The following is a 26,050-nucleotide window of genomic DNA, read 5'->3' as shown; positions in this document are numbered from 1 at the left end:
TAGTGTTTTAATCAAGGATTTTGAGTTGGGGACAAATAAAGGTTTTGTAATGGTCTAGCCTTTTCTAACTAAGCTCTCTCATGCAGTCTCTTTTTCCCCTTCTTCCCTCTAAAACATACCCACCACACACACAGGCGTATACACCCTTTCTGATGTAGGTACTTTTTCAGGATGGTTGACTAAATGCTTCTGATAGAACTAACCACATAAGCACTTGGAATATTTCAATCCATCATGTTGAGAGAGAAAAGTAAAACCCAAGTATACTTAACCTTGATTATACATTATTTTCTCTGTTTCCAGTTTAACTTAGATCCAAGAGAAGTCTCCATAGTCAAAAACTGAGGACATATTTTAATTTGTCAGTTAGAAGGTATTTTAATTATCACAATCTGGCAATATTGTCATTTCTGTTTCTCTGTAGAGGTGAGGAGAGATTTGATGAAATGGCAAGACCCATGGGATATTGTTGTGAATAGGGTTTCCAGATGGGAATTCCCATTCTCGTGAAATCTTTTTGCTTTCCCGTTCCTGAATCCCAAGAAAAGTTGGTCGGGAAATCGGGAAAATCGGCTCCTTGAACCCTGTAATACCCACAGTAGGAAATAAACGTACTACTCACAATGTAGCTCTTAGACACTTTTCCTATTTATCCTAGCGTTTCCGGGTGGGAATTCCCACCCATTCTCGGGAAATTTTTTTGCTTTTCCTTTCCCGAATCCCGAGAAAATTTGGTTGGGAAATTGGGAAAATCGGCTCCTTGAACGCAGGTGGTTGGTAGTATAGGCCGTCACTTTGTGGAAACTATTCATCGTGGAAAACAGTTTATATTTCAGGATTCGTGAGCGGGAAAGCAGAAAAGATTCCTGAGAAGTGGCGGTAATTCCCTCCTGGAAACCCTAGTTGTGAAACGGGCCAGAAGGAAAAGATGAAAATAGAATGTAAAGTTTTTAGTGTCATGTGGAAGAATTTAGGAGTATCTACATCATCAGCAGAACTGCTCTAAGCATAGTATATTCTTCACCCTCTTATAGGTTGGACTGTGCCTCAACTGAAAGGTGATGGGCTGATAGAAAATAGAGTTTGTACATACTGTTAAGGACGGATTCAGTACAATTCTTCTGTATAGCTATTACATGGTGTTAAGATTCAGAGTTGAATAATTTAGCCAAAATTGATCACTTTTAGCATCTTGGAATCAAAATAAATCATTGAGATCTATGCTTAGCTCATGATTTATTAATATACCTACACCATTTCTTGGGTGTATTATTCACAGGGTCTAAAGGAGTATGCTAATATGCTCCTACCTTTATCCCTGTGTATATTTAAAAAGACAGAGAAATTTATGAACAGATGCTCTTGACGAAGATGTATTTTACTAAATAGTGCCATTTGATTTTAGGTTGCAGCAGCATTAGAAAGCTAGATACAGTGGATAAAAGTCATAGGATTTTTTCCCCCCAGGAATGTTGCTTATTTTATAAATGATAAAACTGGGTGCTTTGATTAAGGTCATCCAGTCAGTGACAGCATTCAGAGTAAAATTTGAGCTTGGCACACTGTTGATTTCTTTCTACACTATTAAATCCACAAATCCTGGAACAGCAAAAGAATTTTGAGGTTGTTCAGAATTTATTTTTGTACAGGGTCAAGCTCTCCTGAAAGGTCATGTAAATTCTGATGAAATTGACCTATTTTGACAAGGCTCCTCTGTTTATACCCTTCTTTATAGAGAAGCTAAGGCACTTAATAACCCCTGATTTAAGTAGTTAAAAACATTCAAATATATTACATGTTTACCTAATGGTTGGAGTATTAGTGAAATGATATATTTTTAACTTTTAAAGACTGTAATTTCATCATAAGAAAATTCAGCTGACCATGGTAAAGCTGTTGATATACAACTGTGGAATTCTTCCAGAGAAGTATCTTATAGTAAAATAATTGATCATCCAAAGTAGTTTTATTCTTGAAACATCTGCTAATAGATTTATCCTCTTTCTAGTATTTCCTTTTAGGTTGAGTCTGTAGGTTTGCCTTTTTGTAATTGTGAACCACTATTATAGGAAATACATGCATTTTATCAATTTTCAGTTTGTGTGTGATTAATTTTATAAGAACTGTCTTTAATGTTGTTTTGCTTGTATCATTACTTTTAATTATAGAGAAACATTAAGAAGCTGAAGAAAGTTGTATTCTTTGGACATTTATGTAGGAGCAAACTGTTTCTTCTCTCCCTCCTCTCTTTTCCCCTCTTTCTCCCCCTCTTCCTCTCATCTTTCTCCTCTTCATCACCCTGTTTCTCCCTCTCCCCTTTGTTTTAAAGAAAAAGGAGCCAGTTGTCATGTTTTGGTGAAGAATTCCTAGACTTTGCAGAGACTTTCTCAGAATAATCCAGCAGTCTATACATTTCCTCAGCAGACTTGGTGCAAATTAGATGGCAGAGTGGTGGGTGCCAGCTTACCGTAAAATGTGCCATTCTGTTAGTAATGCCCAAATAATATTTCAGGTTTTGAATGTCTTGTGAAAGTCAAAGTACAACTAATAACCTCCTATAAAGAAAAAATATTTTCTGAGAGTGGGATTAACTTCTTGAGGGAAGGAAGACTCCTATCTTTTATTCAGTAATTTATACGAATGCAACTACGTGATGCTTCTTTTGCATAGTTTATCCTTTTGCTTTTTGAGCATGTAGCAAATTATTCCCAAACAAGCTGTCAAAAGTTTCTCGACCCCCCTACCCCCACAAGAAAGCATGGTACAGGGCAACTCCTGGGGATGGTTCCCATCTAGTCCTATGCCTCACAGTCTGCATTTGCACTTAATGTTTCAGAATTATAATCCATAACTCATAATATTTATTATAAACTATGAGTAAACAGTTAAGACATCCTGTGAGTGCTGGTAAGTATGTATTTTGAAAAGATTCCCAAATTTTCTGAATTTCAAAAGGCAAGCTTTTATTATGTGACAAACTTACCCAGAATCTTTTCTACCCCTCTCTCTTTCCCTTGCCTTCCCCCTTCTAGATGGTGGCAGGTAATGTAAGCATTAATATTTTTTTTTTATTAAACTTTTAAGAAAAACATTTGAGCTTTTGATTTTTTCCCCAAAGCAATTATTACAGATAAAGTTGCTATATATTATGATCTCTGTGAGTTCATTAGCTTATTTTTAATGAAGACTTAAGTCTTCTAGTAATAATAAATACTAACGTTATGTGATCCCAAGAAGATGGAATTGTCTAGTTTCTCTAGACTAGGAATTTTTATGTCCTTTTATATATAATCAGATTATCAGGTTATTTTTTTCTAGTCTATTTACTACTAAATTTTCCCATGTGGTTACCTAATGAAATTTTCTCATTTTCTTCACTTAAAACAAAATAAGCTATAATTATCCTCTTTTTCAGCTTTGAAAAACAATATAACATTTTTATTTTTTCTAACATTAATTCTCCTGGGCTAAATTGTTTATTTAATACATGGTATGTAAGCCTGTTGTCCAGTTTATATATTCATAAAATTGTAAGATTTTTTATACCTTGAAGGACCTTAGTAATTGTTTAATTCAGACTCATTCTAATGTGAATGATAAAACAGATTTGCAAAAATCAGGTTGTCCTCGGTCATTTAATCTCTGTAACCATACCTCCTAACCTCAAATCCAGTATTCTTTCTCCTGTACTATATTCTCCTGTCCAAATTATTTTTCTTTATTATTTTGATTCCCAGAGTAGAAACTCGAAGGGGGTGGGGTGGGGGGCAAGCAGTTGTATTATAATGTATTAGAACTCTTTCAGTTCAAGTCACAGCAACCCACCTCAAAATAGCTTAAACAAAAGGAGACATTTGTTGGTTTATGTAACACTAAAAAAGCTCTAGCCTGGATCTAGGTGATTAACAGATGCCAAGAATCTCAACTCTCTTCTTTGCTCTCTATATACTTTATTTTCAGACAGGCTCTCTAATGTAATGGCAAGGTATGACTCCTAGTAGCGCCAGGTTTCCATTTTGTATGCTTCAGCAGTTGCAGTGGAAAGAGAGCTACAGTCTGCTCAAAAATGCCTCAATTAGGGCCTGATTTACCTGGATTAGGGTATGTACTCATCTCTCAACCATTCTGGCCAGCGGCTTGGGGCATACATCTGAAGCTGAAGGAACCCCATCCCCACTCCCAAACCACAGGGAGGTTGACAGCTCCCCAACGGGAAAGGATGCTGTGTAGAGAGAAAAATACCAGTTGTCTGCTTCATATTATTTTCAAGGATTCTGTGGTTCATGCACAACTATTTAATACATTACTTTAATTAGTTTCACGGAATTGAAGTTCTATAGTACTCCACTTCGGAGATTCTTCATAGATAGGAAAAATAAGAGCTCAAAGAGGTCTTAATTTTAGATGTAGTTAGTAGGGGTGGTATTAGTAAAATCAGGAAATGGGACTAAAAAGTTTTAGAATCAGATTCACATTTAGGTTCTGGTTCTGGTTTTTAACAGGATAATTAAATGCACTGGGACTGTTTTCTTGTCCTTAAAATAGAGACTATATTAATTCTTAACTTTTAAAGACTGTTTAAAAGTTTTTTTAACTTTTACAAAACTTTTTTAAGTTTTAACAAGATAGATAGGATATCTGTCTTGTAAAGTTGTAGTAGGGATATATGTAAAATGTTTGGCATGTAGCTTAAGATACAAAAGCTACTGTTACATGCTGTCATTTTAATAATAGCCATTCTTCAGAGCCATATTTCTTGATTTGTTGAACTACTTTACTGTAATAATTTTACTGTGATCATTCTGAAAAACAAATTTCCAAACTTCAAGCAAACACTATTATGTTAAAACATCTACTTTATTTCTAAGTTTAGAAGTGCCATTGAAAAGTCTACTGAAATAGAAAATTACTTCTTTACTGAGGAATCTAAATTGTGAATTCATCATAGAGAAGGTGATCTGAGTATTGATACACACACAGAATATGAACAAAACATTACATATCTTGTGCTGTGGTATCTGGGTGGTATTCTGGTCTGGTAATATTATGGCAGTATTCTAGGTCTGAAAGATGTGCATAACGCGTACTTTTAAGTCTCTGGTTTTTAAGAGATTAATCATATACAAGAGATTTGCATAAAATAACTCAGGTTAAAAAAATAAATAGTTCATTAAAGATACATCAATTAAATGTAAATTCCAAAGCAGATGACAGGATATCAGTATTGGAGTACAGTCACAGCCAAAATGCATAAAACTGGATCAAGAATGTCACTTTATATTAACAGAGGGTACACTCCACAATGAAGACTTAGAAATTAAGAACTCTTATGTGCTAAACATAGCATCAAAATATATTAAGCAAAAGCTAGAAGAAATGAAGGAAAAATTGATAGAAAGGCAACTATAGTAGAAATCTTTAATACACTTTAAGATCAAGAAGGCACACAATGAGATATATAAATAGCTTGGTTAATATAATAAAAATGTAGCCCATAAAATTTTTTTTGTTGTTGTATTTTTGTGAGCCATAAAACAGTTACCAAGATTAATAATTCACTAGGCCAACCACAAAGATAATCTCACCTCCTAGTAGAAATATATAAACCCATTCCTTGGTTACAATTCAATAGAACTAGAGTTTTTTTTGTTTTGTTTTGTTTTGTTTTAAATTGGGGAACAGTGTGTTTTTCCAGGATGTCAATTTGTTGTTTTTCAGTCTAGTTGTGGCGGGTGGGGAGTGGGGGAACGCAGCTCAGCTCCAAGTCAAGTCGTCGTTTTTTTTTCAATCTAGTAAGAAGGAGTAGCTCACTGGCCCATGTGGGACTCGAACCGGTGACATTGGTGTTATGAGCACCGGGCTCTAACCACTGAGCCAGCTGGCTGCCACCAGCGGCTCAGATCCAAGCTGAAGCCGTTGTTTCCCACTGGCCCATTTGGGAATCAAACCAGTGACCTTTGTGTTAAGAGCTCGCGCTCTAACCAACTGAGCCATCTGGCTGCCCCGAGATGACTTCTTTTCTTTTTTTTTTTTTTTTTTAAAGTTTAACCAAATTGAATCAACCATTTGGAAATTTAAAGTCACTTAAATGATTTTGGGTCAATGAGGAAATACAAATTCATATTAGAGATTATTAATATAATTAGGAGAGAAGTATTAAGATAAAAATATAAATATGTAAATTAATAAACAGTAAACCATTTCAACTAATAAATCTGAACACACTGACAATGCCAATAAAATCAGTGTATCTCTTCTAAAGCCAATCAAAGGAAAAAAGTGAAGAGGGAAAACAAATATTAGACGTTAAATTTGAGAAAGGAGATATAACTACAGTCTAGAGGTAAAATTAAAAATTACATTTAAGTCTATGCTAATGAGTTTGAAAATTTCAATGGGAAGGGAGCAATTTTCACTGAAAATATTATCATAAATGCTTCTAGATGAAATACAAAATCTGAATAGACCATCTAAGAATGAAAATGTTTAGGAGCCCCCCACTACCTGGTCTGAATTGCATTTCAAGTGGCTCCTATCAAAGCTGGAAGCTTCAAATAATTATATTGTCTGAATTGGTCCAGGTGTTAGAAAATATGTAAAACTTCCCAGGTGATTCCTTGCGTAGTCCTTCTACTTTAATATCCAATAAGATAGTATATTTAAAAAACCAGAATGTACAGTATGGGGGAAATTAAATACTTCTATCCGGCCAAAAGCAAGAATACACACAGGAAGTTGTGAGAGTTAAGAGTGGTAAAAGAGGGGTGGTGGGATGGCTCAGTTGGTTAGAGCATGAGCTCTGAACAACAGGGTAGCTGGTTCGATTCCCATGTGGGCCAGTGAACTGCGCCCTCCACAACTTGGTAGAAGACAATGAGCCGTTGCTGAGCTTCCGGAGGGGCGGCCAGGTGGCTCAGTTGGTTAGAACGCAAGCGCTCAACAACAAGGTTGCCAGTTCAATTCCAGCGTGGAATGGTGGGCTGCGCCCCCTGCAACTAAGATTGAAAACTGTGACTGGACTTGGAGCTGATGGGCCCTGGAGAAACACACTGTTCCCCAATAGTCCCCAATAAAAAAATAAGTAAAGAGAGAGAGTGGTAAAAGAGGTTGGGCTGTGTTTTTATGTTGTAATGGAATTACCATGTGTGAAAAATTTGTTCTTATTTGGGTAGACAGAGGGAAATCTTTAACATTTTGAATTAATTGGTAATATGATTTATCTTATATTTTTGTAAAATTAGTCAAAGAGTGGTATAAATAAAAGATTGGAGAACAGATAAATCAAAGACTGATCATCAGTTGGCTATTACAAAATTGCAGGAGGTGGCTGAACTAGAATGGCCACAGAAAACCAAAACTCATATTTTGAGAGGTAATGTATTTCAGAGTCAAAAATCTGGATTTTAGCATCTGAATAGATGTGTAGGAATCAGATATGAATATTTTAAATAAGCTTAACCTCTTGTTTGCCTTCTATTTTGGGTGTAGTGTGTGTATGCCAGATAGTTATGTGCTCACTGATAGACCAATCTCTGCCTCCACTCTGCCATATTGCTGGGGTTCCCTCACTTCTCTTTTCTATAACCCTATATATGTCACCACTGTCTCTCAGACTATCTGTTTCACTATAGCAGGAAGAAAATGGCAGAACAGTATAGTGTTTGCAAACTTGAGTTGGAGTGCTATGGTGAAATCCAGTTTCATTGCTTATAAGATGTATGACTTCATCTTGTCTAAAGTGGTATTGCCAATAATACTCACTTTATGAGTATTAAATTACACAGTTATGTAAGCATTTAGAGCAATGCAGAGAATTGAGGTGAGGGCTCAATAAGCAGCAGTGGCAGTGATATTAGAAGAAGTTTTGGGATCAGGTGCTGAAGAAAATAGTGAATATCATTCACAGAAAGAAGTTGGTCTATGCAAGACTATGAAAGCTTCAGTTTTTGGACATGTTATGTGTTAAGTGCTTCTGCGATTTCCAGCTAGAAATGTCCAGCCAAGTGTTGGAAATTCTGGACTGCGAGTTGGGAATAAGTCATATTGAGAGACACAGGTTTTGAAGTTAATGCCTGAAATTGATAATTATACTACTGCAGTAGATAGGATTGGCATAAAGAAGGGACAGCTAAGATCAAATTTTTGAGATATGCCTATATTTAGGGAAAAGAAAACAAAGACAGCCAGTAAGGACAGGAGAAAAGCTTTAGAGAGTATATCCTATGACAGACGCAGGGAATTTTCAAAATGGCAGCCAAAACAAGCCAGGATAGGACTAGGAAAACAGTAGGAAATGATCACTGGTTAACCATTAAGAAAGCCTCATAATAACAGATTTCTATGGGTTAAAGAGTAGAGGTTTCTTCTCAAGAGTTTATATAGAGAAAGAGGCTGATAGTTTGAGAGCGATACAAGATACGGGGAGAATATGGGATTTGGGTCTTTGAATTATTGTGTGTTTTGAGTAAAGGTTAAGGGTTACCTGAGCTTATTATTAGGAGGAGAGAATAAAGGCAAATGCCAGAGAGGAGATAATTAATAGAGTGCTTGCCAAAATGGAACTTATGTGAACATGAAGAGCTACTTTTACAAAATAATCAGGAATGAAAAGATTTTAAGATGGGAGAAGAAAATTTGGAGAGTGCTCACATTGGATGACCTCAGGGTTCCCAAGTAAGGTAGGAGCTGAATTCACTGAGGATTATGTCTGAGACAAGATAGAAAGGTGGGCTGAACAAAGTGCTAAAATCATTGTAGTCAAGAGTTTAATAAGTGCATACCAGAAGAGTTATGGAATCGTCGAGATTTGGAATAGGTGAGCGTAAAGGCAGTGAAAAAGCGGGATGGAAGGGATAGTGGGAGTAACACCAAATACAGTTGTCCCTGGTATCCCTGGGGAATTGGTTGCAGGAATCCCCGTGGATACTAAAATCTGCAGATGCTCAAGTCCCTTAGTCAGGCTTCTGGATCTCTGGTTCTGTATTCGTGGATATAGAGGGCCCATTCTCTCCTCCCGAGTCCTCCCTCCTGGTCTGTGAACATAAGGGAATTGAAGAAGCAGTGGCTGCCTTTTGAGATGATGGCCAGGAATGTGGTGCTAAGTTGACCTGAAGAATGCTAAGTTTAGCTAAAATTAGAATGTTCTGAAAGTTACAGTTGAGGAAAAAAGGTTAAGAATATAAGTAATTTTCTTCACAATTAGAGTGGGAAAGGAGAGTGATTAGTAGAAGAGAGTTGAACTATATACTTTTGGGATATAGTTATAGACCAGTTTAGCTTAAAAGTTCTTGGTTAAAAAATAAAACAGATTTTTACTAGTCTTAATTGAAATGAAACATGGAAATTTTGAAAATGTATTTTTAATTTCCAAGAACTTTAAAGGTCAGCCCTCTTTTCATAATGCATAAAACAAATTTTTGAAGATGAGTAAAATGTACATAGGTTTTTAAAAAGATACATATTTAAAATTAAATCTTCATATTCAAGATGTTATAGGTAAAACATGCACATAAATCGTTGTTTTCCGTTTATGCATGCAGGAAATGGGTTACTTGAAGTATTACAAATTCATTGTGAATTTAGTGTGGAAGTTTTATTCATTTTATTTCAAATCCTAGATTACAGCATGATTCATTATATTATTAACCAAATGTTAATACGTATACGTCGTGGCTATGAGAGATAAGAGTGAGGAGGACACATGGTCCTCCTCTCTGGTCTACACACATTTGAACTTTCCGACTATATTTCTCTTAATCTGGACACATTGAATTTGAGGTCTTGGAAAGCTAACAAGTAGATAAGAATTGCAAAGTTAGGATATAGAAGCCAAATTGTACATAATATAGTAAAATAAAAAAATGAATGAAATTTACAGTTGTGGCTTCTCAGAGTTTTTCTTTGAATTGTGTCAGTAATTTTGGTTCAGCTTGTACTTACATATAAATTATTTATCCAGTGTTGACAACTAGTAGATTTATATATTCTTACTCTACACATTTACCTAGTCCTTACTGGTAAGGATTAACTCGGTGCAAAAACACCTGCATTAGAGATACGCTACTGGTCATTTGCTACTTGAGAAAAAGCTTTGAAAACTTTTTAATTATTGCATACAAGCTTATACAAAGAATGGAGCTAAAGAGAAAAATATCTGTAATTTAATTAAACCTCCCAAAATAATTTGGTCTTCTTAGATTGGTTTAAATCTTCAAAAATTCTATTTAATTTTATTTAATTTTTAGACTAGATACTAAATTTACATGACTCAAAAAAGATTCCCTTCCACTCGTCTTTCGTCTGCTATTTTCCCCCAACCTGCTTTGCAATTCCAAGTATTTTATCTTGATGGTATGAATGATAAGTTCTTGGCTAAAGTGGCATTAAATAACGTGGTGAACTATTTTAAGTGTAAATACTTTTTAAACTTTAAGACATTTTCAAATTAATAAATTTTACATTAATTTTTGTAGCAGCTCTTCAAAGTAATACTACTTTACACTATTTCTTTAAGAAAATACACAGAACTGAAAGTCTTGCCATTCCAAAATGATACCTTAAATATGGGTAGAATTTCTAAAATATTAGGATTTGTGTAATATTTTGTAGTTTCAGCATGTTTTGTGTAACTTCATTTAGTGTTTAATCCTTACAAGAATATTCTGAAGAAAGTACTGCATCTTATTGTTTTCATTTTCCTGAGGAATCAAATCAGAGTTTGTGTTTTAACTGTCAGCATGCAAATCCAAGTCTTCTGATTTTATGTATGGTTTTTGCACCATAACCAAAATCTTAAAGCATTTGTCCTGATTTGAAATGGCTATTTTTTGACATTTATATATTTTCAGTTGTCTGTAATAAAATTTATGCTAACCTTTAAGAGAATACTACAGTGAATACCTACATACCTGTCATTCAACATACCTGTCTTTAAATTTACATAAATGTACTTTTCATTAGAGGGAAGAAAAGTATTTATGTTCAGAGTTTTTAACACACTGGGAGATTTAGATTCCAATACTAACTTAAAGAGAAATATTGCAGGTTCTTTTTTCTCTTGAGTATACTTTTAAGTTTTTGCAAGTCACTTTTAACTGTCAGACTTCTTAATGTTATTATTTACCTTATATTTCTGGGTTAAATGCTTGAATGTTCCTAAAGTCACATTGTGTAATAGGAAACAAGAAACCTTAGATAAATGGCCTAAAACCTCATTTATTTATTCAGTATTGTTAGTGAATGCATTGCTGCACACCTAAGATTTTTTTCTTTCGATAAGTCACCTTTTAGATACTACATGAATTATATATATTTTTTTAGCTTTTGTAATACTTAAATTTTCTAAAAACATTACTTATTTCCTGATTTCTTCAACAAACATATATAATATGTAGATCAGGGACATTTCCAAGTACCTGTGTTATCTATTTCATACATTTATGTCAACCACATACTCCTGTTTTTGTTGGGCTCTAAGGCGAGCATTACTTTTTGCTGCTGGTCTTTTTACCTTTTAAAGGCAGTATACCTTTATCTGGTTTGCTGATTCTGATATGCTTTTGCCCGGAAGATAGGTAACTAAGTTTGTGAGGAACTGAGGCCATAAATCCTTGTGGGGAACCTATGTGTACAGCTGTAGTGCAGAGGCCTTTGACAGTTATTTTGGATATGTAGTGGCCTTTGCTTATTGGGTTCATGAGTCAGAGCATGGTTGTGAGCATTGACCAAATGGGGGTGTTGTGGTGTTATGATCATTGTATTTTAAGGGACAAAAGTTATTTTGATATTTTCCTTTGTATTGATGTTGCTCTGATTTACCCTATTATCGAGCTGAATTAAAATATTAATCATTTAAAGTCAAATATCTGTATATGTGTTCTTTAGTGACTACAACCCACTTACCATAACAATTTAGTGAAATAACTATAATGGAACTTCTCTTCTGAATTTGGCTTTTCTTTTTTTTTGTCCACCAGGGAGTAACTATTCCCAGCCAGAGGCGCTATGTGTATTATTATAGCTACCTGTTAAAGAATCATCTGGATTATAGACCAGTGGCACTGTTGTTTCACAAGATGATGTTTGAAACTATTCCAATGTTCAGTGGCGGAACTTGCAGTAAGTGCTCTAAATTCTCATTCTTCCATGTATTGGAACACCTTAACATACCTAGAAGTTTATATAAAAATGTAGAATGATATTTACTACATGTAAAATTTATGCAATAGTGTATGTATTTCTGAAGCATCTAAACTAATTAATTAGCTCAGTTGTTCAGTCCATTGGGCTAAGGAAACCAAGAGCAATGGGTTTTAATGTCTTTAAAACCAAATTGTATTTATGGGGGGCGGGGGGGGAATCTGTATTGCAATGACCAAATACAGCCTAAAGTCTGAGCAGATGACTAAAAAATCTGTCCCGTCAGATCCAGTTTGAGAGTAGCAGTGGGTATCATCAGTTTACTGGGGTTGAGGTGAATTCCTTCATATCTTAGGAAGACAGATACTGATAATAACGGCGACAAGGGCAATAAAGAGCAAAGGAAAAATGATAAGACATAGCAACAAGCTGAAATATATTGACTAAATAGAGCTGAGTCAAAGTGTGAAGTATTAGAGAAAACCGAGATTTAGATCCGAGTATTTAGAGTGCAATTTTGTAGACTCTAGATAAGATACTACTGCATTATTTCTTTTAACACCTCTAATAACATCTCGGTGATATTCAACAATTCATTCGTGGTTTTTGTTTTTAGCTTTAAGTATTGCTTCTTGAAAATATTTATGTAATTTAAAACAATTTCTATCTTTAATTTAATTTATATCTAGGAAATTAATTACTTGATGTTGTTTATCTTTGTCAGATAAGTGTGGTCACCTTCATCAGATATTTCCTGTATTCTTAGAGCAAGGCAACTTTATCAAAGACCACAGTTTTATTAATGTAGCATGTTAAAGGCTTCTGAGAGACCTCATTGATGCTTTTGTCATCTCAGTACAATTTTAAAAACTGCTGAGTGCAAGGCACTAGGCTGTCAGAGGTGATTGACATAGGAACTTAACAGATTCATAGAGGAGAAGAAAAAGGAAGAAAAAAATTCATGTTCTTCCTGTAGTATAGATGTCAGTATAAGAGCCATAAGAAAGGTATAACATATTAGGGAAAGAGAACAATCATTCATTTCAGTAATCTTATTTTGCATAATTTTTTTCACTAGTAAAAATCTCATCAGTTGGTCTGCTTGCCTACATTTAAATGTTGTGTTTTTTTGTTTTTGTATTGGTCTCAGTATTATAGTTAAACTGACTACTGAAATCTTTCAAGCTTTACTAGTTTTCAATGCACTGTGATTTAATACTACCGTGTTTCCCCGAAAATAAGACCTAGCTGGACCCTCAGCTCTAATGCATCTTTTGGAGCAAAAATTAATATAAGACCCAGTATTTGATTATATTATATAATATTATATTAGACCCAGTCTTATATTAAAATAAGACCGGGTCTTACATTAATTTTTGCTCCAAAAGACGCATTAGAGCTGATGACCCAGCTAGGTCTTATTTTTGGGGAAACGGTATGTAGTGAAGCTGTATATAAGTAATATATAATGGGAGGTTGTATATATAAATTATAAATGATTCAGAAAAAGTTTTAAGGGTTGCCAAATAGTGTCATGAAGGAAGCCCAACTCTTTACTGAACACAGTTTAGACTGGCATTGCAACTGAAGGAAGTATTACAGCTAATGAGAAATAACTTGAAGTACAACAGAAGGATATGAACTGGACAAGAAATGTAGAGACAGAGAATAAAACGGGAATGGAATGTGTGGTTGACTGTTAGAGGACCCTGAAGGGGGATATCAGACTTGACTTGCTAAATAGTGTGGTGCCAGTAATAATACTGGAGGCTTAAGCTGTGTTTTAAATAGAGTTGTATAGCAAGTGATGATTACAAGAGGAAAAAAATGGTGGAAAGGAAACCAGTTATGTGACTTGCTCTAATTCACATGTGCTTTGCTAAGGCAAATGGGGTGAGATTAGTTTTTCTTTTGCCATTTATAGCTGCAGATTTTGTTGGAGTTTTGTCACCTGATATTGGTCAGGTGAATAATTCACAGAAAAGAGAGGAAAGAAAAATATATTTGAGCCTTAGAGACATGAATGTTGATATTTTGGTTTAAACATGTTTTAAATCAGTTGAAGGTGAGCTGTTTACATAAAGATATTCAGTGAGTACTTGAAAGTATGGGTTTGAATCTTTAGATGAAAGATACATCAGCTATTTGGGGAAGCATCAGGAAAGAGACATAGTAGTTAAGCCTTTCGTGTAAATGTGGTGTGGGGCTGTAGGATGGGACACCTCAGAGGAAAGCAGGGTGAGGACTGGAACAAGGGGAATTGCAACAGCGTGGTTTCAGGAGGAATAAGATAGTATCAGGGAAGAAAGAAAAACTTGTGAAAATAGTGTCTTCTGCAAAGTTGTCAGGAGTTAACTTTTTCATATTTGATTATTGTCTTAATGTTTCTAAATAAAGGAAAAGTTACTATATTCTGTACATCTTAAAGAGTTAAAAATGTTAATAAAAGATGATCATTGTGATTATCTGTCAATACTCTCAATATACATATATTCAAGAAAATTTAATTCTGATTTTTTTACTAGTTATCAATATTTAGAGCATAGTCAATTGTATCAAATAATATTAATATATATTGGAATTGTATCTAGAAGTCAACAGAACTATACTAATGTTGGACTTGTCTTATAGATCTAAAATGTGAAATTCATATTGTAAAGAAAATTATTTTCTTTAGTGATTTGAGGAAATCTTTTCCATTTATTTTTATTAAAACTTTTTAGCTTAATTTTTGAGGGAAATTCTAAGTAACACTGTTTTTTAATTGGTTTGTGGATTATTTATATAATTCTAAAATTTTTGTAGATACATATTTTAGATGTAGTTATACTGAATCTGGCTTATGTACTTAATTTGCTTTTTAAAGTTCTAAAGTCAGGATTATCAGAATCTGAATTAGTGCAGTTTGAATTAATAAGGTTAGAAGGCATTTTCATTCTGGTTGATTTTCATCATAACTTGAAATCATACCTTGTGTGTTTTTTCAAGCTAGATTTCCGCGTCAAATATTCAGTATTATATAATCTTGATCATGTAAAATGGCTCATTGTTCTTTGAATCTAACAAGGAAGTGAAAATTATTGACAGATTGTTAGTGTCATATTTCCCTTTTTTGAGAATCTTTTTCTCATGGTAAATGTCACACAAATCCATATTAGAATAGCCCCACATGCTTTTATCAAACCCACTGTTTATTACGTAATTGTTGATTGTTTCAGATATTGCATAGATGAGCCAATAGATGTTTATTAAACTGGAAAATTAGTTTAGCTTGGATAAGCTTTTTGCCTTGTTCTCAGTTGTGGGTCACATTGATAAAGAACGTGATACTTATTTTTTCATCTTTAAGGCTGATGCCTTTTGGTGCTGAGAATTTTATATCTCTGTGTGTATGTATATATGTATACATATATATGTGTGTGCGTGTATATATATATTTCTCAAGCACTTTATGCAAGCTTGTTTTTATTTCTTGATTATCTTGGCATGTTTCCTTCAAGACCCACTTCTAACCCTCCTAAGGTTAGTCACTTTCTTTTTAATGAACTTCTGTTTTTGAAGTAAGTGTACTACAAATGAATTATATTTTGTCCAGTTATTTAGATAAAGTTTTTAAAGTCCTAGAATCTTAACATTCATGTCTTAAACTAATTTCCATCATTAATGTCATTAGGTATAAATGTATTTGAGTAGATTTTAAAAGCAATATAATCCCTTTTCACACTACATTTTAGTTGCTCTGCTAATATATATAAGCATGATATATTTTGAGAGGTCATATTTCACTAGTTATTTTAAAACAAACATAGGCCAAAGCTAAAATACTTATTAATGAATATGGAGTGTGTTTTAGAGAGAAGGAGGTGTGCTACAGTTTGTACTTGATGTCTGTCACATTTCTTTGCAGACATTTCAAGTTTCTTCCTGTTTCTCATCATGGTGGCTTTATGTATCTTTAAAAATAAAATGTGAGCTATAGATGAAATGAATGATGGTAATATTTTTATAAATATCGAGACTTACATTTATGAAATTTACTGTTTTGTTATAGATTATATTTCTTTCTTCTTGTGAACATGTAGTGATTTGTGTTTTGTGTATTTTGTTACATGGTAGAGACTTTAAAACACTGCAGCAAATAACTGTTTTAAAAAGTTAACCTTTTAGGCAGTTCATAGACTTGCCAGAAAATTATTTTAGCATTTTAATGATAAAGTTTTTATGTTATTATAATGCTGGAAGTCTAATCTTGGGACTTAATATTTATGAAATAGAATTGACTTTCATACCAGTAGTAGAACCTTATGTTGAAGGTTCAAATTAGGGAATATCTTGTATTGATTGTATTTTTGACCTAATTTATTTCCATTGATTTGTTTTAGATCAGGGTTACAAAAGCAGAATTACTGTTTTGTATATATTGCTAATATTAATCATAAAATAGTTTTTGACAGTTTGACAATCAGAGGCATTTCCTGTGAAATGATACTTATATGTATTTAACCATGCAGATCCTCATTTTGTGGTCTGCCAGCTAAAGGTGAAGATATATTCCTCCAATTCAGGACCCACACGACGAGAAGACAAGTTCATGTACTTTGAGTTCCCTCAGCCGTTGCCTGTGTGTGGTGACATCAAAGTAGAGTTCTTCCACAAACAGAACAAGATGCTGAAAAAGGTTTGCACTTTACTTTTATTGGGAAAAATATCCAAAATAGTCATACCTTTAATCATAACCTCAGATCTTTTGCTTAAGGCATTTGGTTAGGCAGAAATCAATCTGTAAGGAGTGATTAAAAGGTATGTTTTATTTTAAGACTGATACCTAATTATATAATTATTTTTTCTGTTAAATTTGTACATGCTTTGCTTACTGTGGCATTGATGAGCCATTATAATGGAAAATAATCCGATAAGAAAGAAAAGGCCGTATAGCACTGTTAATTTGAGATGAATTTTCTGTAACTTGGGTTATGCAAAGAAATTTTGTAAAAATATTAAAGATTGTATACATATCCAAGGAAATCAGTTATAATTCTCTTAGAAGGGATGATTAATTAACTGAGAAGTTAGCATGGGACATAAGTTTCAAAAATCTTTGGTCTATATGTATAAATAAGCTCTGTTTCATGGTCTTGTGTAATGACACAAACCACTTTCCCCCGTTTTGGTTTATGTTTTTTGCAACTGGGTCATTCTATATTTAGTTGCCTTAAATTTACTGAGTATTTTGATTTTTAGCTAGAAGAGAAATAGGTATGAAGAGGAAGTAATAAAGAATGAAAAAATGTGGTATTTAAATACGCAGGTTTAGAAAAGTTAGTGAGGTTTGCTTAACTGAGCTATATTTAGAGAACGCAAGAGCTCATTTCGAAACAAAACTATCTTGTTTTAAAATATGAAGTGAACATTTAAGGTGAACCTAAGGTACAAAATTTATAGGTGGTAATGAGCAAAAACACTAGTTTTGGTATATTGTCACTGCCTCATTAAACATAGTAATAGGTAGCGTATTGCCAGTCTTTAGACATTCTCAGTAATAGTATTGATTTTTAGCTTTAGTTTTGAAAGAAAATGGGAGGAAGTTTCATTTACTACAAAAATTTAAAACTTTACTCTGACGTATTAGAAGAAACATGATTTCCTTTATTTAGAATTCAAATCGCTGGAAAACCACAAAATTTTAAATTGATTTTCCCCCCCATTTCCTACCTGGTCTGTATAAATATTAGGTTGGTGCAAAAGTAATTGTGGTTTAAAGGTTAAAAATAATTGCAAAAACTGCAGTTACTTTTGCACCAACCTAATATATCTCAGTAACTTTGAAAAATTATTTTTCAGTACTCTAAGACATGTTAGCAAGTGTTCTAAAATTGAGGTGAGTAGTTTTTTTCTCTCCTATTCATTGTAAGATTGGTACACATAATTTATATTTTGCTCTTTAAAACAGGCACCTAAATCACTATTTCCCTGTACCTTTAGGAGTGTACTAATTTTTATCATTTCAGTTGTTACCATCTGTACATTACATTAACACATGTAAAAACTGAAGATTAGATTAAGTATTTATAATATGTTTGTGTATCTTGGATTACTTTGCATATATTTCCATTTTATGTGATTTTTTTGCCCTTTTATAAATGTTTACTATGATTTAAACAATAGCTTTAGTATAATCTGTATATATACAGGAGCCACATTTTTAGAAATTTAAATATTATTAGCTTATTTTCTTCTGACTAAGTAAAATATGTGTGTGGTTACTAATTCAGTGTCTTTGCTAAAATAATTAAAATTAACAAATATTTTTTAAAAGATACATATAAAATTGCTTTGCTAGGTAGGTACTGTTAAAAGATATAAAGACATTTAAGATATAAAATATTTAAGAGTTTTACTATCTTCCTGGGGAAAAAATATAACTTAAAGATAAATTAAAAGATTTAAATGGCAGTGTAGGCACCATATAAGATGTCACAGGGCTATACATTATTGTCAAATGATCTATACTAACCAAAGTCCATTAATTAAGAGAGAACATTTTATTTTTTGGTCAAGAAAGGTTTGAAGTTATGAACTTCCATTGGTTTTGGTTAACAAGACCTCATATTATTTAATAAGTGATTTTTGAAAAATGGACATCTATAACAAGAAAAAAGTCAAGTACTTACCTTCTTCTCCCCCACCATATTTTATTATGAATGTTTTCAAACATACATTGGCATTTAAGAAACTAGAGCCACTTAATGTTTGTATTCCTGTAAGAGTAAAAATACATTTGCCTTGCTTCATCACGAAGTTGTACTGAAATGTCAAGAACTTTTGTTAAAGTAAATTTTGTTAATAGATAACTTGTTGAAACATAGAGAAAATTAAATCCATTTTCTGAATTTTTAAATACACACATGTATACAAACTCAACATTTTTAAAAGCTAATGTTAGTCCAGAAAGGAGATATTTTAATTAAGGTTTTAAAACAAAAGTAAGTTATCTTAGAACTCGTGGAATTATATTTTTGGTTTAAAATTTGAATAAAAGAAAAATCATGCATAAATTAGATGCAACAGATAACCCACACATTGCCAAGTACTAGTCCTTGTGTTTACCTTTATTTAAAATATGAAATGACACATGGCTTATTTTTTTGACTTCTTGTGGCAAATGTTGAATTACAGGTAACATATTTTCTTTTTAAAAAATTAAAAATATGTCATTTTTATTTTTTTAGGACAAAATGTTTCATTTTTGGGTGAATACATTCTTCATACCAGGACCAGAGGAAACCTCAGAAAAAGTAGAAAATGGAAGTCTATGTGATCAAGAAATTGATAGTATTTGCAGTATAGAGCGTGCAGATAACGACAAGGAATATCTAGTACTCACTTTAACAAAAAATGATCTCGACAAAGCAAATAAAGACAAAGCCAATCGATATTTTTCTCCAAATTTTAAGGTCAGTTAAAAACATCTTGAGGAGTTGGTGGGTGGCTCTGTGTGTGTGTGTGTTATTCTAGGTACATAGCTGATGAAGTACTTGACTAGTTTTTAAATTAAGCATTATTTACAAGTAATACTTATGTAGCAGCAATCTGAAAGTTTCTAACGAAATCCAGGATGTACAAAAAGTCATGAAAATGGCATTTTCCTTTCTTTATTCTTTGTTGTTGTTTGGTAAGATTTGGGGCAAACGTTGGGGAGGGGAGTTAAATTAGGATATGAAATAGAAATGGTGGGGGAAGGTGGAAGAGAATTAAATCATTTGGGAATGATTCACATGGGATGGTCTCAGTAGTTTTACACCCCTCCAATTTATTTTCAGCCCCTCAAAGTCATCTTGAAAATAGACTTGATTGTGTCACTCCTATTTACAGTTTTTAAAGATGTTGTGGTTTTTAATACGACCTGCAAGAACTTGCATAATTTAGCACAGGCCTGCCTCCTACGTCAGCTCTAACCACATTCTCTCCCTGTTCCTGGAGATGAACCCATACTGGTCTCTCTTCATTTCTTCAAAATGCTAAGCTCTTCTGCCTCTGGTCTTTCCAGTTCTCTTCCTTCTCCCTTTACCTCTCCACCCTCATTCTTTCCCGTATCCTTTACATGGTACCCATCTCATATTCTAGTTTTAGCTTCAATTTCATGTGGTCTGAAAGGCATTCTCTGATCATCATCCCGTTATTGCCTTTCTAAAAATCTTTCCTCCTGTTACGGAATTATTTGATTCATTTTAAATTCGTGTGTGTGTGTGTGTGTGTGTGTGTGTGTGTGTGTGTGTTTCTATGTGTAGGTAAGAATTCTCCAGGTTTAAAAATCTGACTTACGAAGATTCCTAAATGCAGGTTTGACATTTTTTTTCTTTCCCTTTCCTATTTCTTGATTCCCTCCCCTTTACTTTCACCATACCCTCCTCCTTTCTCTTTTTAAAAATTCTCACTTTTTTTGCTTCATTCCATTTTTATAACGTAACCTAACCATAGCTTGTAAATATAAGAATATTGCAAGAATAAAGATAAAGGGGAGGGCTATATATTTTAAGCAAAAATAGATCCAATATTAAGTACCTTTAGAGCTTATATTTCTTTTAAGTGTTTAGAAGTGTCTTTTAGAATCAACAGGTTTCCATTTACTTTCTTTAAGTCTGCAAATTCCTCAGTCACTAGCTTTTAAAGTGTGACTTCTAGTTTTATTGTTTTCTATTTTAATGTTGCAAGAGGTTTTATATTTATTATTACAAATAAAAGCTTTTAATTATCAGTAAATAAATACAGTATCATATAATGGTAAGTGCTATGAAAAATAAAGCAGAGGTGGGATAGAGAATGATCTTGGTGTATTTTTTAGCTGGATGGTTAGAGAAGGCCTCTCCAAGCAGGTGACATTTAATTAGAGGCCTAAGTGAAATGAGTGAGCTATACAAATATCTGGGTAAAGAGGGAAGAGCAGATGCAAACGCTCTGAGACAGGAATGAGCTTGGTATATTTGAGGAGTGATAGATAAGAAGTCATTTTGACTAAAGCACACCAGTCGGAATATGAAGAAAGAGTGTTTTCAGCACAGAAAAGATGTAATCTGAATTTTGTCTGAAAAGTTCATTCTGTTCACTCCCTTAAAATAGAGACTGCAGAGGAAAGTAGGGAGAGGAGATAAGAATGGAAGCTGGGAGATTAGTTAAGAGGCTTTTGCAGTGGTTTAGTTCAGATGAGAAGTAGTGGTTGATTGGACTAGAGTAGTGGCAGTGAGGAGTAGTGAGAAGTGGTCAGATTAGGTGTACAGTTGACCCCTTAGTGACATGGGTTTGAACTGCACCAGTCCACTTATATGCAGACTTTTTTCGATAAATGTACAGTCGACTCTCCACATCCCCAGGTGTCACACCCATGGATCCAACTAACAGGACCAACAGTGTGCATTTTTCTGTGCTATTTTACATAGGGGACTTGAGCATTCGTGGATTTTGGTATCCAGCAGAGGGTCCTGGAACCAATCCTCCACAAATAGTGGGGGACAACTATAGTTAAGTTTTTGGGGCATCAAAAGTTACACAGATTTTCGACTGCATGGGGGTTGGCACCCCTAACTCCTATGTTGTACCAGAGTGAACTGTTTATGGTATTTTAAAAGTAGAACTAAACGGATTTACTGATGGATTAGATGTTGGATGTAAGAGAAGGAGAAAAATTGATAATGACTCTTAGGTAATTGGGGAAGGGCTGTAGATATAATAGAATGGGCAAGGGATTTTAAGTCAGATCTGATTCAAGTCCCACATCTACTACCTATTACATAGGTGACCTTCAGCAAGTTTCCTGACCTTTCTAGTTCTTAGCTTCGTCTCATTTAAAATGGAACTACCTGCCTTGTAGAATTGTTTTGACAATTATTTCAGCTAAGCCTATAATGGCTCTTGATCCACTGTTTAGACAACTTTTCTTCCTTCAAGTGTTTAGAGCTAGTATTTTATATAGTATAATATAGTATTTGTATTTGTTTAGTGTTGTTTGTATCAGAGAATACATTGAGTTTTAGACAGGTAGTAAGTGCAGCATTCTTTTGGAACTCAACTATTTGTGAATTGAATTTTTTGATTGAAAATATATTATATGAACTATTGATGAACTTCAGTCTCAGTGTATTTCTTTTGTATATTTAGTTAATGCTTGCAGCTTATGCTTATTAAAAAATGTTAATATCCCAGTTTATCTTTTCAGCATATAGCAAGAAACACAATGTAGGAAATCTTAAGATAGGTATCATTTAAAAGGCTGCTGCCTTTTAAATATCATGTTTGTCATAGTACTTAACAAGGAATCTGCTAAAAATATATATTGACTAAGGAATTTAAGATTAGTCAGATTTATGGGTTTTCCATTTAAACTTTCTCCTTTTTCTCTAGGTAAAGCTGTACTTCACAAAAACAGTAGAGGAGCCATCAAATCCAGAGGCTAGCAGTTCAACTTCTGTAACACCAGATGTTAGTGACAATGAACCCGATCATTATAGATATTCTGACACCACTGACTCTGATCCAGAGAATGAACCTTTTGATGAAGATCAGCATACACAAATTACTAAAGTCTGAATTTTTTTTTATCAAGTGGGATAAAATAACATGAAAACAAACTTGAATAAACTGAAAATGGACCTTTTTTTTTTAATGGCAATAGGACATTGTGTCAGATTACCAGTTATAGGAACAATTCTCTTTTCCTGACCAATCTTGTTGTACACCCTGTACATCCACAGGGTTTTGACACTTGTTGTCCAGTTGAAAAAAGGTTGTGTAGCTGTGTCATGTATATACCTTTTTGTGTCAAAAGGACATTTAAATTTAAAATTCAATTAGGATAAATAAAAATGGCACTTTCCCATTTTATTCCAGTTTTATAAAAAGTGGAGACAGACTGATGTGTATACGTAGGAATTTCTCATTTTGTGTTCTGTCACCAACCGAAGTGGCTAAAGAGCTTTGTGATGATATACAGGTTCACATCCTACCCCTTTGCACTTGTGGCAACAGATAAGTTTGCAGTTGGCTGGAGGAGTTTCTAAAGGGTTTTGCTACATTCTAATGCATGTATTTGGGTTAGGGAAATGGAGGGAATGCTCAGAAAGGAATATATGTTATGCTGGACTCTGGACCATATACCATCTCCAGCTATTTACACGCACCTTTCTTTAGCATGCTACAGTTATTAATCTGGATATTTGAGGAATTGGCCGCTGTCACTGCTTGTTGTTTGTGCATTTTTTTTTTTTTAAGCATATTGGTGCTAGAAAAGGCAGCTAGAGGGAGTGAATCTGTATTGGGGTACAGGAATGAACCTTCCACAACATCTTAAAAATCCACAAATGAAGGGATATAAAAATAATGTGGTCATAGATAAGAAACACAGCAACAATGACTTAACCATATAAATGTGGAGGCTATCAACAAAGAATGGGCTTGAAACATAAAAATTGACAATGATTTATTAAATATGTTTTCTCAATTGTAATGACTGCTCCATCTCCTGTGTAATCAAGGCCAGTGCTAAAAGTCAGATGCTATTAGTACCTACATCAGTCAACAACTTACACATATTTACTAGTTTTGAATCATATACCTGCTGTGGATGCTTCATGTGCTGCCTGCAAGCTTCTTTTTTCTCATTAAATATAAAATATTTTGTAATGCTGCACAGGAAATTTCAATTTGAGATTCTACAGTAAGCAGTTTTTTTTTTCTTTAAAGATTTATGATGCACTTACTCAATCCAATAGCTGTCAGCCGTTCCACCCTTTTGACCTTACACATTCTATTACAATGAGTTTTGCAGTTTTGCACATTTTTTAAATGTCATTAACTGTTAGGGAATTTTACTTGAATACTGAATACATATAATGTTTATATTTAAAAGGACATTATTTGTGTTAAAAAGGAAATTAGAGTTGCAGTAAATTTTCAACACTGCACAAATAAGGCATTTACTTTTTCAGTAGAAATTGTCCCACATAATGCGTTTATCAATTTGCTATTGAAAGAATAGATTTTTTTTTTATGTGCAGTGTTGAATTATTTCTTCATAGTGCTTGAGTTAGGACTAGGGCTTCAGTTTCACTTCTTAAATGTCATATATTTGATATGCCCAGACTGCATATGATTTTAAGCAGAGTACAGCTACTATTATAAAGCTAATGTGAAGATATTAAAAAGAATTTTTTCCCCAGAAATTTAGTGTCTTTCAAATTATACCTTGACCTTGAAACATTTGAATATCCAACCAATTTATTTCTTAATGGTGTAAAATCTCATTTTCAATAACTTATTGGTGCTGAAATTGTTCACTAGCTGTGGTCTGACCTAGTTAATTTACAAATACAGATTGCATAGGACCTATTAGAGCAGCATTTATAGAGTTTGATGGTAAATAGATTAGGCAGAACTTCATCTAAAATATTCTTAGTAAATAATGTTAACATGTTTTCCATACCTCGTCAGTTTCATTCAACAAAATTTTTAAATTTTTAAAGCTCTTAGGATTTACACATTTATATTTAAACATTGATACATAGAGAATTGATTGACTGCTCATAAATTAAATTGGTAAGGATAGCGACAACTATTCCTAAGATCTCACCATTGAAATTTATATGCCACCTTGTCTTTCATAAAAGCTGAAAATTGTTGACTAAAATGAAAACTATTCATGTTTTGAAGATAGTTATTAATACTGTTATTTGTTACAGTTTTTGGGCACAGTATATTAAAACATAACTTGTATTGTTCCAATATGTAACATGGAGGGCCAGGTCATAAATAATGACATTATAATGGGCTTTTGCACTGTTATTATTTTTCCTTTGGAATGTGAAGGTCTGAATGAGGGTTTTGATTTTGAATGTTTCAATATTTTTGAGAAGCCTTGCTTACATTTTATGGTGTAGTCATTGGAAATGGAAAAATGGCATTATATATATATATTATATATATATAAATATATATTATACATACTACTCTTTATTTCAGTTACCATCCCCATAGAATTTGACAAGAATTGCTATGACTGAAAGTTTCGAGTCCTAATTAAAACTTTATTTATGACAGTATTCATAATTCGCCTGAAATGCACTCTGTAGGTAATCTCTTTGAGTTTCTGGAATGTTTTCTTAGACCTTTTGGATGTGCAGCCGCTTACATGTCTGAAGTTACTTGAAGGCATCACTTTTAAGGAAGCTTACAATTGGGCCCTGTACCATCCCAAGTCCTCTGTAGCTCCTCTTGAACATTTTTTGCCATAATTATTAAAGGATAGTTGAATAAATAGCATCACCATTCTTTGCTGTGGCACAGGTTATAAACTTAAGTGGAGTTTACCGGCAGCATCAAATGTTTCAGCTTTAAAAAATAAAAGTAGGGTACAAGTTACATGTTTAGTTCTAGAAAATTTGTGCAATATGTTCATAACGATGGCTGTGGTTGCCACAAAGTGCCTCGTTTACCTTTAAATACTGTTAATGTGTCATGCATGCAGATGGAAGGGGTGGAACTGTGCACTAAAGTGGGGGCTTTAACTGCAGTGTTTGGCAGAGTTGCCTTCTACCCTGCCGGTTCAAAAGTTCAATCTGTTTTCATATAGAATATATATACTAAAAAATTTCAGTCTGTTAAACAGCCTTACTCTGATTCAGCCTCTTCAGATACTCTTGTGCTGTGCAGCAGTGGCTCTGTGTGTAAATGCTATGCACTGAGGATACACAAAAAATGTGTACAGGATAATGCCTCATACCAATCAGATGTCCATTTGTTATTGTGTTTGTTAACAACCCTTTATCTCTTAGTGTTATAAACTCCACTTAAAACTGATTAAAGTCTCATTCTTGTCATTGTGTGGGTGTTTTATTAAATGAGAATATTTATAATTTAAATTGCT

At 33.6% G+C, this 26,050-nt stretch overlaps 1 protein-coding gene across 2 annotated transcripts in view; it reads left to right on the top strand.

Annotated features, from left to right (window-relative positions):
• PTEN (phosphatase and tensin homolog) overlaps positions 1-26,003 on the top strand; it is an 84,339-nt gene extending 58,336 nt beyond the window's left edge. For both annotated transcript variants that reach the window (XM_019738851.2, XM_019738842.2), the window contains 4 exons: positions 11,976-12,117; positions 16,650-16,816; positions 19,368-19,592; positions 22,534-26,003. In XM_019738851.2, the coding sequence (XP_019594410.1) occupies positions 11,976-12,117; positions 16,650-16,816; positions 19,368-19,592; positions 22,534-22,719 (720 nt within the window). In that variant the 3' untranslated portion in view covers positions 22,720-26,003. The remainder of the gene's footprint in view (positions 1-11,975; positions 12,118-16,649; positions 16,817-19,367; positions 19,593-22,533) is intronic.
• Positions 26,004-26,050: the final 47 nt, after the last annotated feature.

This window comes from Rhinolophus sinicus, linkage group LG07 (assembly GCF_036562045.2).
Source record: "Rhinolophus sinicus isolate RSC01 linkage group LG07, ASM3656204v1, whole genome shotgun sequence".
NCBI lineage: Eukaryota > Metazoa > Chordata > Mammalia > Chiroptera > Rhinolophidae > Rhinolophus > Rhinolophus sinicus.
Note: the sequence above shows the minus strand (reverse complement) of the source record. Positions and strands in the feature narration are given on the sequence as shown.